Here is a 10,665-nt window from a genome sequence, read left to right as displayed (position 1 = left end):
TGAAGCGAGCGTACGGAAGCTTGGTGGAACGGCTGATCCGCCAGGGCATCCACCATATTGATAAGGTTGATTTCTTGGATACGTACTCAGAAGCACGTTCTCTTGCCTTCAAAAAATCAACCATTTGCGACGCCTTTAAGGCTTCGGGATTGGTTCCATTCCAGCCGGGCGAGGTTCTTGATAAACTGGTTATACAGCTCCGTAAGTCTACTCCAACCGGCAGTATCACCACCAGGTCAACGGTACCAAAAACGCCCAAGAATACGAAGCAGTTGCGGAGGCATGAAACTACATTTGAAAGCCTTCTTCGTGAACGTACAATCAGCCCGTCCTCGCAGATGAAAGCAGCGTTATCCTATATTGTAAACGGATGTGAAGTCGCCTTCAACCGGGCTGCTTTGCTTGAGCAGGAAGTTGATGAATTACGAACTGGATTGGAGAGGCAAAACACCAAGAACAAGGGGTCTCATTGCCAAATGGCCGGTCTGAACGGCCCCACCGTTGACGAGGCCAAAAACGCGTTTAAAAGAATTTGTGAAGCTGAGGAAGTTGGTGGAAGTCAGCTTGAAGGATCAGCTACCGGCGAGAAACAATCTCGCCGCCGGGCACCACCTCGCTGCAGCGAGCGTAATACAATTGGGCATATAAGAACAAGGTGTCCTACACGTTAAAACACCAAATAAACACGTTATTTTATTAATATATGGGGTATATAAGCTTCATCTTTTCATGGAAGGCTGTTTGGGTGGGCGCGGGTGCCCACCCGCTTGCCGTGCCCACTCGCTTACCGATTACGTTATTTAAATTAAGTTGGATGCTGACTAAGAGCCGCACCAGCCACAAGAAGAGCTTGGCAAATTTTTCAAGATTTTTCTCTATTCATCCTTTTAAGTGTTTGTTGCGTTTGCAGACTTAGTGGCCCGTGCTATCCGTGCCTATTTCGGCTAATATTAAGAACTCCAGTCCAGAGGCAGATGCTTTGATTTCCAAGGCTGACCAGCCCACCATTGGTCGAAGCCGCTGAACTTCTTGCTCTTGTCTGGGCACAATCTAGTCCTGGTTTCACCCGCTCAAGATGCTCGATCACGGCTAAAAATATATATAACTAATAATATGCGCGGTTTCGCCATTCATGCAGATTGGATATATCAGGTGGGCTTTTAAGAGAGAAAAAAAAGGCAATATTAGGCGAGACTTAGCGAATGGAAGACATGTCTATCCTCGAGGCTCCGGGCGCTTTTGAATGTGACCAATACAGCACAACAGTCTATTTGCTCGCCCAGCCAGTTCTTTACGAAGGTTTAGCGCTTTCTGTGCTATCGCAGTCGACAGACAGATGCTTTGACCTCCCAGGGCTATCAAACTTCACCGCTAGGTGAAGCCGGATCAACTCGGCGCCTAAGTTTGACCACCCACAGCCGACTACTTTTACCCTTTTTTTTATTCTTTGACTTCTTTTACTTTGAGTCGTGCTCAGGCCACAGGATTCTTGGACGCCCTAATCACCATCCATGAGCCGTGCTTGGATCCGAAACGAACGAGCGATACGCTTTCTTGCTTCACTGCACAAGTGGGGACATGTTGCAATCATTGTTAGGCTACCTGATGAATCTTCCATGTCTTTGTCCGGATATATAAGACGCCAGACGACATGTGAAGAATGACAAGACAGACTCCATTGCACAGCCATCTGTCTGCTCTAAGTAAGTGTTCAAGTCCTGCTCCTGTCGCGATGCTGACAATTCTCTTTAAGCAGCATCCATCCAACACTCTCGTGACACAAGTTCTCCTCGTATTATCATGCCCTCTAAGACCCAGAAGTCGCTTGAGGCTCTCATGGCCTACATCAAGCAGTCGAAAAGCCGCCGCACTACGATTTTGCGTGGGCAAGGTGAGCCTGGTCACCGGGCTGCCCCAGCGCGCGGGGGAAACCATGATGCGAGAATCGGAAGCCGCATTGATACTGGAGAAATCGTCAAGAAAGCTGGCAAGGAGTATCGACGGTACAAATTCCAGCTCAATTCGAACGCGGAAGATTCCACGCTCAAGAAAAAGGCTGCTCAAGATTCCCACAAAGTTTATTCGACTGCAGATGTGGAGATTAAAGAGGCTAGGACCCCGGAGGAAGAAGAGCAGGCGATGCGGGATTTTGAAGAGGAAATGTCAAAGAACTTAAGGGAATAGGCACGGTCATGTCATATAGCTCACACTTAGCCCACTGTACATTTCAATCTCCATTATTTCATGGTCTTGTCTGAGGTGCGAAGGGGCGCCTTAAGGATTCGAACTCAAGTTCTTGGTAGCACAGCGACCGAAACGGCGACCAAGACTTCCCAGCTCTGCGGGGGCGGAAAGACCTCCTTGTTTTTGCGTTCTCTCCGTCCCAGCAACCTTCAATAAGCCATACCACGTGTTCTTGGTAGGAACTTCCTCTCTGGCCAATGATTTCGGTGATCAGTAAAAGAGTCATCCCTGAGACAGTTGTTGTTGACATAATTCCCTCGTGACAGTTGGCGAATTAGCTGACGGAGCAGCAAGAGAAGGCAGACTGTTCAAGCCATTGGCCTCTTCAGGTTTTTGAAATGCTTATTCCAGAATCGAAAAATAGATGCGGTAATTTGATTAATCACTAAACCCTTAACTCGTCATAGTGGTTTCGGGTGGAAAAGGGTGGCGCCCGCCAGGCGGGATAATTTGGTGACAAATAAGCTATACTTAAAATGTCCTGGCGCCTTCCACCTGGTCACGTGTTGACTGTCTCAACTATCCCGACAGTCGGGGATGATCTGCATTGCTCTGCCTCACCTACGGTCGCAATCTTCCCTCCACATCACCAGCATTATTATCTCTCGGTTTGTGCAGCAAGAAGCATCCTCTGAATTTGTTTTATTCTTACCCTTGATGTTTCCAACCCTTTGTTCCAACACTTTGATGCCCGCGTGATCAAGTGCTACCTGATCTTCCAGGGACTTGCATTTCGTGAAAATGCGCCGACCCCCATCCGCGCGTCCTTGGTGTTACATTCAGAGTAAACTACCAAGCCTGAAACAACACTGCCACTCAATCTCTAAAGCTTCACCTTTATCCTACCATCACCGTCCCGAGAGCATGGACATAGGCTCTTCTCAGATAGGTATGCACGCCCATAGGAGCGCGATTCAGCATATTACTCATCGTGTCAGATTGGAACTCTAACGATGAGTTTTTTAAATTCACGCGTGGCCGCTTTATTGTTGATGAGGTAGAGAACCTTCGGAAGCGAGAGATTAGATTTGACATGAATAGCCTGGCAAGAGTCGCAGCAGAATCGGTGGGAGCTGCTAGATGCATCTCTATCGAGAAGTACCCTGACGGCATGTTCAACAAAGCGTTCCTCATGTCTATGGACGATGGCCGAGAAGTTATAGCCAAGGTTCCCAACCCGAATGCTGGCGTTCCGCACTTTACTACTGCCAGTGAAGTTGCCACGATGGATTTCGTAAGTTATCCTGAGCACCGTCATCATCGAGTTTTGCTAAGGCGTCTTGTTTGGCAGGCTAGGAAAATTCTTAACACACCAGCGCCTCGTGTACACATATGGAACTCGCGAGCCAAATCGCATCCTGTCGGGGCTGAATTTATTATCATGGATAAAATTGAAGGTGTTCCTCTGTCCCAAGTTTGGGACACAATGAAACTACCGCAAAAACTTCAAGTGCTTCTTGCTATGACACGCCTCCAGAAACAATGGCTAAGCGTTTCATTCTCGCATTACGGCAGCTTATATTACACGGAAGACGTGCAGCCACTACGAGGAAACCACTTCGTCAAGGATGGCAAGGCTGTAAGAGATTCGGAGTTTGCCATTGGCCCGGCTACAGGCCGGGATTGGTGTGACGCAGGCCGATCAAATTTGGACGTCGAGAAAGGGCCATGTACGTTATGGTTCGTTCTGCTCTTGTACAGTTGCTAATAAGTGTACAGGGACTTCTCTTACACAGTATCTGCAAGCAGTCGGGACGCGAGAGGTGAAGGCAATCCAGTCTCTAGAACCTCCGAAATCGACCGCCTTGTTCTGTGGGCCAAAGCTCTACCGACCAGACAGGGAAAAGAAACTTACTGCTTTAGCATGGTACCGACAAGTCATTGATGCCCTTATCCCAAAGGATACAGCAATTACCAGACCCTGCCTCTGGCATAATGATTTGCATGATGACAACGTCTTTGTAGACCCGTATAATCCCGAAAAGATCACGGGTATTATTGACTGGCAGTCTTGTCACATCTCGCCCCTCTTTAACCATAACCCCGATCCAGCCTTCCTTGATTGGGGTGGCCTTGAGCCTGAAACGCTTGATTTGGCACCACGGCCGAATCTCTCCGGGCTTTCGCCTGAAGAACAGTCCGCGGCTGTGCATGAGTATACCATCCAAAACGTGTTCATTGGATGGCGGAAACTTATGCATGCCAAAAGCCCAGACCTATACAAAGTAGTCGAATTTCGAAAGACGGCAGCTTATGGGCTGATATTTCTTGCCCACCGAATGTTCGAATACGGCGAGGCGCACTTCCAATCGCTTCTGGTTGACCTGCAAGACACGTGGACGGATTTACCTGCCATTACCAGCAGCACACCATTCCCGTTCGACTTTTCAGAAGCAGACTTTGAGCGTATTAAACAGGATAGCGATGGTGCAGTGGCAGGAACCGATCTTGTTGCGGAGGTCAAGGAGAAATTGGGCGATTTGTGGCCGGACAAAGGCTTTATCGAGCGGGAGCGATATGAAGAGTGCAAAGCTGCCCTCCACGAAGTTAAAGACCTGATATTGGAGCAATTGGCTGAAACTGACGAGGAAAAGGCTGAGTACGAGCGCTGTTGGCCATTTGACTGATTCGCTATTGTATTAAGGAAATGGTATGATTATGGCTCGCCTTTCCCCTATTTTGATGATCTTGAATATGGAATAGCCACCAAGAGAGGAAGACAAGCCGATAGGAATATGATATTCCGATCATGAACACATGACCTACACAGCATAAGGGAATCGCCTCGCATCTTTCGTTCCCAGAAGCGGACCAGAAGAGGCCTTTCTTCTAAGTTGCTCTCGAGCGAAGAATCCAGCGGCGCAAAAGTCTGTCATGTGTCATATTCTCAATCGGCCCAGAGCGAGATCAGCTGCAAAAAGCACTCTAGATTAGAGGCTCGTGATAGCAGACGATCATCCGCCACCGCGTCTAGCATATTCGCTTCATAAGTATCACATCAATCAAAGCGACCCCGGAGGATTCTAGGTCGGAGCCCAGTTACACTAGGACAGCATTCCCCGGATTCTATAGCCGCGGAGGACATGCGGATAGACCGCACTTGTCTACGGGCATGCTCCACAGCTTGGCACCCTGCTATGCCGTTTGGGGAGAATCTCGTTGGCACCAACGAGATTCTCCCCAAACGGCATAGCGGATGAGAAATGTCTTACTTTTACTTGTCATATGTATGAATGAGTGTTTCAATTGCGTAGCTCTCCATAACGACACAATTCATTAAGTCTCCACCTGTCATAACATTAAATCTGTTGTACAGAATTGCGGAGTTCACCGAAACTACCAATAAAGTAGTCTAATTTCCTGAAGTTGTACCTGTATTCAAAAGTTAAGTTCCACTATACAAGCGCTTTAATCGGACTTTCTCATTGCATTCGCCCATTAAGAACCGGTCGTAATGCCGATAGACTAGTTAAGCATCAGTTTACCATGATTCTGCTCGATTTTAATCTCATGTCAGTCCTAGAGTGCGGGTCTCTTGTTCAAAGTTCCAATCAAGTTTTGTGTCTGTCTTATGGAAGAGACAGAAGGCATTTTGATTACTGGTTTCTTCAATGAAGCTCTGCTGTTTGTGACGGAGCGATGAAGAAATGAGTTTACTGCAGAGTGTGCGAGATCTACCTACGTGAGCGGGAAACACGTTGTGCTGACTGCCAGGGCGCCCTGTCGGCCTGTCAGTATGTAATGTCTCAAATTGCATGCCCATTGCACCCGTAATTATATTCATCACCTGGGGTTTCGCGGACTACGTACTTTTGGAATGAAACTTTATACAAGCCCTTATTCCAGGGTTTACGAATAGTTGTTCAAGCGATTTTCAAAGAACGAAGCGGGCGATTCATACGTGCTGCTTTGATGAGGAAGCCTGAGCCTCGGCACCTTACGAGAAATCAAAAATTTTGGGATCTGGGGGAAGCATGGTCGCAAGACTGAAACTGAAAGAAATTGACGGAAGGGCATTACCAGGCGTGGAGCCTGCGGCTTAATTTGGCTCAACACGGGGAAACTCACTAGGTCCAGACACAATAAGGACTGACAGATTGGAAGCTCTTTCTTGATCTTTTGGATGGTTACCTGGCCACAATAGCAATTCATTAATAGCAATGGATTAGAATAGTAAAGTGATGGTACATACATGGTATTGAGTGCTATGAAATGGCTGTTCACTGCTGTGGTTACCATGCCCCATTTTAGTGTTGTGTTGTGCTTTTATCACCTCAGCGGCTTGATTCGACTGATCAGTAGATCATTTATTATACCTTCAGCCAACAAGAACGGAGAAGATGCCAGTATCACTTAAATAGGACTAAGTATAGGTTGCAACACAAAGTTTAAGCTGCCTCAAGTGGCCGCCTGAGCGAGAAGGTGATTAGTCTCAAGTCGCATCTCACCAATCATCATTATGCACCCAATTTACGTGGGCACTGGCACATCTTACGCATTTTAGAGCCGTAAGAATTCCTGGTATTGATGAGAGACTTAATGAAACTCGCTTCTCATCGATGCCAACATCTTGCGGCGCTATATAAAGGCAGATCGTTGGCCTGCAAACGAGATTCATTGCGACACTCAAGCCTGCTTCCTGCCACTGACTTGCTCTGATTGATTTCACTCCATTTTAGAAAGAAACGACCACTAAGATGTCGCGTACTTTCTCTACAAATGCCCGATCTTTACTCCAAATCATTTGGAAAAATACTGAGCGAGTTGCAAAGTATGATGAGATGATCACGAAATCAGTTGAGGACAATCCAAAGCTCAAGGGTAAAGCTGAAAAAATCGAAGTCGCGTATGAAACCTAACCTTCCTCCCCATAAAACAATAGCTGACTCTCTTATATGGCAGTGGCCGAGAGCATCCATCCCAGAAAGACCCTAAGCTTCGTGTCTCTGGGCAAGTTTTCACCAAAGACGGAGTCCGCATTACATCCGGTCATTGGTACCATGATGGAGAGGTGAAATTTTCGAAGGACGAATATAATGAATAAGATTGGAGTCAGAAGGGGACTTACAGATGTTGAAAGTCTGAAGTTTGTACTGCGATGATTATTGTTTGTAGCTAGTTACTCAGAAATCAGTCGCTCTTTTGTGAATATTAGATTTATTTTCAGCTACAAAGGTCACGCTCGCTTATGCCAAGATGCGGAGTGATGAGGCGCCCCACTTGACCCATTTACAGTGTTCCTTACATACGGCCCGTGCTTAACTAAGAATTCTATTAAAATCTCAACCACCCCGGGACTGCTTTCCAGGATTTCCCCACACATCAACCAAAATGACGGCACTATTGAGCTCGCTGAGGGGATCACTCCATGGGTTTCTCAAGTCTAGCCCGTGGAAAACACCGAACACACCGACAAAAATTCTATCGGCCGCTGGACTAGTTGAAGAAGAGTGCTCTCCTTGTTATGATCCGAAGCATTTCTACCCTGCCCGCCTATACGAAGTTCTCAACAACAGATATCAGATTACCGCGAAACTTGGCTGGGGCTCCAGTTCGACTGTATGGTTAGCTCGTGATTTAGAACAGTAGGTCTAAAGCCTTCTTTTAAGGCAGTTGACTGATGTAGTAGGTGGCGTTGGTGCCCGACACGATACGTTGCAGTCAAAATCAAGGCGAACAACTACGCTACGACAAAAGACGCCGAAAGAGATCTACGCCTTGTCGAACATATTAGTCATACGAACCCACGCCATGTAGGCTACAATTTTGTCAGCACGTTGCTCGACTCTTTTACGTTGCCCGGCCCTCATGGTACTCATGCCTGCATGGTGTTCGATACTTTGTGTGAGCCTCTGTGGATGTTAAGGCGACGATTCGATGGGAATGTGCTTCCATTGGATGTAATGAAGCCTATCGCAAGAATGCTAATAGAAGGTCTTTGCTATCTTCACTCCCAGTGCCACATCGTTCATACAGGTATATCCTTTGTTGATATCAAAGCGCAAATTACTCTACTAATCGGTCGACAAGATCTGAAATCCGACAATATTCTGATGTCTCTTCGAGACCCGTCTGTACTCGAAAATGTCACTTGGGATGAGGTGTACGAACCTCTGCCTCAGAAACATCTTGATGATCGAATAATATACCTCTCTCGAAACTATTTTGGCTTGGAGGTTGGGAACCTAGGGAGGCCAGTTATCACTGATTTTGGACTGGCCGTCGATGGGTCTCGGATCCATAATCATGTCATTCAACCTGACGAATATCGAGCTCCTGAAGTTATTATTGGAGCAGGCTGGGATTACAGTGTCGACATCTGGAATTTAGGTGTCTTGGTATGTCTTATTCTGTCGTGCCGGGAAAATACGAGAAACTGACATCGGAATAGATCATCGATCTAGTGCATGGGAGTGGTCCTTTTGATGCGCTACAATCGGATACCTCCGCGTTCTCCAATGAAAAACATCTGGCCCGCATAATTTCAGTCCTTGGTCCTCCGCCCATGGATCTGCTCCATCAAGCAAAGGACGGTTTCCGTTACTTTAATGCGGAAGGTATACTCGATTTCAAGCATTATTGAAGACGTGTTAACTCTTGATTCAGGAAAATTTAAGTACCCTGAGTTAATTCCAGAGAGCGAAGGAATCGACAGCATCATTTCCAACATCGAAGACCGTGACAAACATGTTTTTCTTAATTTGTTGAAGCGGATGCTACAGTGGCGACCAAGGGAGCGAGGCAGCATGAAAGATTTACTCTTGGATCCTTGGTTTCAGGAATAGTATAGAATCACCATCTATCATTCATTCGTAATCAGATTTCTTCATGATAGCTGCGCGCCAATTGACGGGTAACATCCCACGCAAGGAACTAATCTGATCGCTTTTACTTTGTTTAATGTTGGGGTTTCGGATACTATCCTATTGTCTCTGTAGATATCTTCTTCCATTCCCTGGAAATATCAGAAAACTGGTCTGTAAATTCACCACAATCCACTCTATGATGGATCGGGCCAAAGGTGGTCCGCTCGGTGGTTATTTTCGCTATATTGAGTGGGGTTTCTAGCATCATATTATTGGGTAGCTTAGCCGAGGTTGTATTCTCTAATACCGGTGGAGCCGTTATTGCCTCAAGGCTGAATTATTCGGAGGAGCTTTATCCGGGCAACGCATCAACGGTATGAGGTAACGTAATCGGTAAGCGAGTGGGAGCGTGAATCAAAATGGGCATATTTCTCGAAACGCTACTTGGATAATGAAATCGAATTTGAAGGCATTATTAGCATGTGATATTGTGAGGTTGATGTGCGATTTCCACATTTATATTTCGTAAATCACGGACATGACACTCAAATAATGGCAGAATCCCATACGCTGAACTCACTTGAGGTCGCTGCATTTGACGCATAAGATTTTGCGTGATATATCACGTGATTATACCCCGCCTCACCAAGACTGCAGTCAACTCGACAAAATCTTCATTCAACAAAAATCTGTTATTGCTCATTGTCGGCCGTCGCAGTTTTACTGAATACTCGGTTCTCAAAGCATGCGATATATGTATCAAATATTCCAGTCGCATGAAAATATGTCACATGAAAATCAGTCTTCGACTTACTCAAGCTCCTCTATACCACCTAATGTGGCGAGTACTATTCATCCACATTTAAATGAAAGGCTCAATAGCTTTGACAACATTAGCGCTGAGGAAGATGTGCTTCAATTCATTGGATCGTCCAATGGACACTGTACCGCCGCGAGATCAATCAGCGCTAAGGCTCGTGCCACTCAGTGTTTCGGCGATATGAGCGACCATACTTTTCAGCAAGTTTCCCATGACCGAACTCATGTGTCTCGGAAGGATATCAAACCACTATCAGATTCAACAGTTACCGAGAAAGTCGGAGGGGGTCAAAGACTTGGCAGGATACCTTGATCAAATTGAAGAATGAACGTAAGGATTCTGTGAGGAAACGTTAATTAAATATCGGTATTCTAACAATTCATTTAAGCTTAGAATTTTGAGTGAAATACAATGCACTTTTCAAAAGTGAGTGATCGACAGTTTTATATTGCAAATATATTCTAACAACAAATACAGGGAAACTTTCAAATATCAATCATCTCCTTCACTACTCTATAAAATTCTCAAGTACCTCTCGATTGGCTTCCTTGTCAACTTTCTGTCCTTTCACTTAATTCCTCATTTCATTTACAAAGAATTTCATGTGTTGGCTTCGCTTTCCAAATAAACCATCAATACAGTCTGTATATAGGAAAATTAGTTATTATCGTTCTCCTCAAATTTGAACGACAATCTGGAATTATCACCTGGTGCTGAAGCCAAGCCGCCGGGTAGAGTTTCGAAGCTACTTTTATACCTATTATCTCAAATATCGAATCGTATCCTCGGACATGG

At 45.9% G+C, this 10,665-nt stretch overlaps 5 protein-coding genes across 5 annotated transcripts, besides 1 other annotated feature; all 5 read left to right on the top strand.

The window, feature by feature from the left end:
- Positions 1-1,567: 1,567 nt before the first annotated feature.
- BO97DRAFT_409601 (uncharacterized protein) lies at positions 1,568-2,363 on the top strand. Its single transcript, XM_025696095.1, has 2 exons — positions 1,568-1,703; positions 1,757-2,363. The coding sequence occupies exons 1-2, from the start codon at positions 1,661-1,663 to the stop codon at positions 2,182-2,184; spliced, it is 471 nt and encodes a 156-aa protein (XP_025545669.1). The 5' UTR covers positions 1,568-1,660; the 3' UTR covers positions 2,185-2,363.
- Positions 2,364-3,108: 745 nt separating this feature from the next.
- On the top strand, positions 3,109-4,871 carry BO97DRAFT_439103 (phosphotransferase enzyme family protein; the record flags this gene model as incomplete). The annotated part of the gene is made up of 4 exons (XM_025697956.1): positions 3,109-3,133; positions 3,183-3,478; positions 3,536-3,914; positions 3,964-4,871. The coding sequence occupies 4 exons, from the start codon at positions 3,109-3,111 to the stop codon at positions 4,869-4,871; spliced, it is 1,608 nt and encodes a 535-aa protein (XP_025545668.1).
- Positions 4,872-6,171: 1,300 nt separating this feature from the next.
- Positions 6,172-6,372: a sequence feature (Protein overlapping with rRNA (BO97DRAFT_30932, RAL06513.1) was converted to a misc_feature.).
- Positions 6,373-6,941: 569 nt separating this feature from the next.
- Positions 6,942-7,367, top strand: BO97DRAFT_401794 (uncharacterized protein; the record flags this gene model as incomplete). Its single annotated transcript, XM_025694354.1, has 2 exons — positions 6,942-7,015; positions 7,147-7,367. The coding sequence occupies 2 exons, from the start codon at positions 6,942-6,944 to the stop codon at positions 7,286-7,288; spliced, it is 216 nt and encodes a 71-aa protein (XP_025545666.1). The 3' UTR covers positions 7,289-7,367.
- Positions 7,368-7,575: 208 nt separating this feature from the next.
- Positions 7,576-8,827, top strand: BO97DRAFT_439102 (putative protein kinase; the record flags this gene model as incomplete). The annotated part of the gene is made up of 4 exons (XM_025697955.1): positions 7,576-7,829; positions 7,874-8,220; positions 8,275-8,582; positions 8,636-8,827. The coding sequence occupies 4 exons, from the start codon at positions 7,576-7,578 to the stop codon at positions 8,825-8,827; spliced, it is 1,101 nt and encodes a 366-aa protein (XP_025545665.1).
- An 888-nt stretch (positions 8,828-9,715) lies between these two features.
- BO97DRAFT_30895 (uncharacterized protein) lies at positions 9,716-10,397 on the top strand. The gene is made up of 3 exons (XM_025691190.1): positions 9,716-10,200; positions 10,259-10,296; positions 10,348-10,397. The coding sequence occupies exon 1, from the start codon at positions 9,796-9,798 to the stop codon at positions 10,180-10,182; it is 387 nt and encodes a 128-aa protein (XP_025545664.1). The 5' UTR covers positions 9,716-9,795; the 3' UTR covers positions 10,183-10,200; positions 10,259-10,296; positions 10,348-10,397.
- Positions 10,398-10,665: the final 268 nt, after the last annotated feature.

This window comes from Aspergillus homomorphus (assembly GCF_003184865.1).
Source record: "Aspergillus homomorphus CBS 101889 unplaced genomic scaffold BO97scaffold_119, whole genome shotgun sequence".
Lineage (NCBI taxonomy): Eukaryota > Fungi > Ascomycota > Eurotiomycetes > Eurotiales > Aspergillaceae > Aspergillus > Aspergillus homomorphus.
Note: the sequence above shows the minus strand (reverse complement) of the source record. Positions and strands in the feature narration are given on the sequence as shown.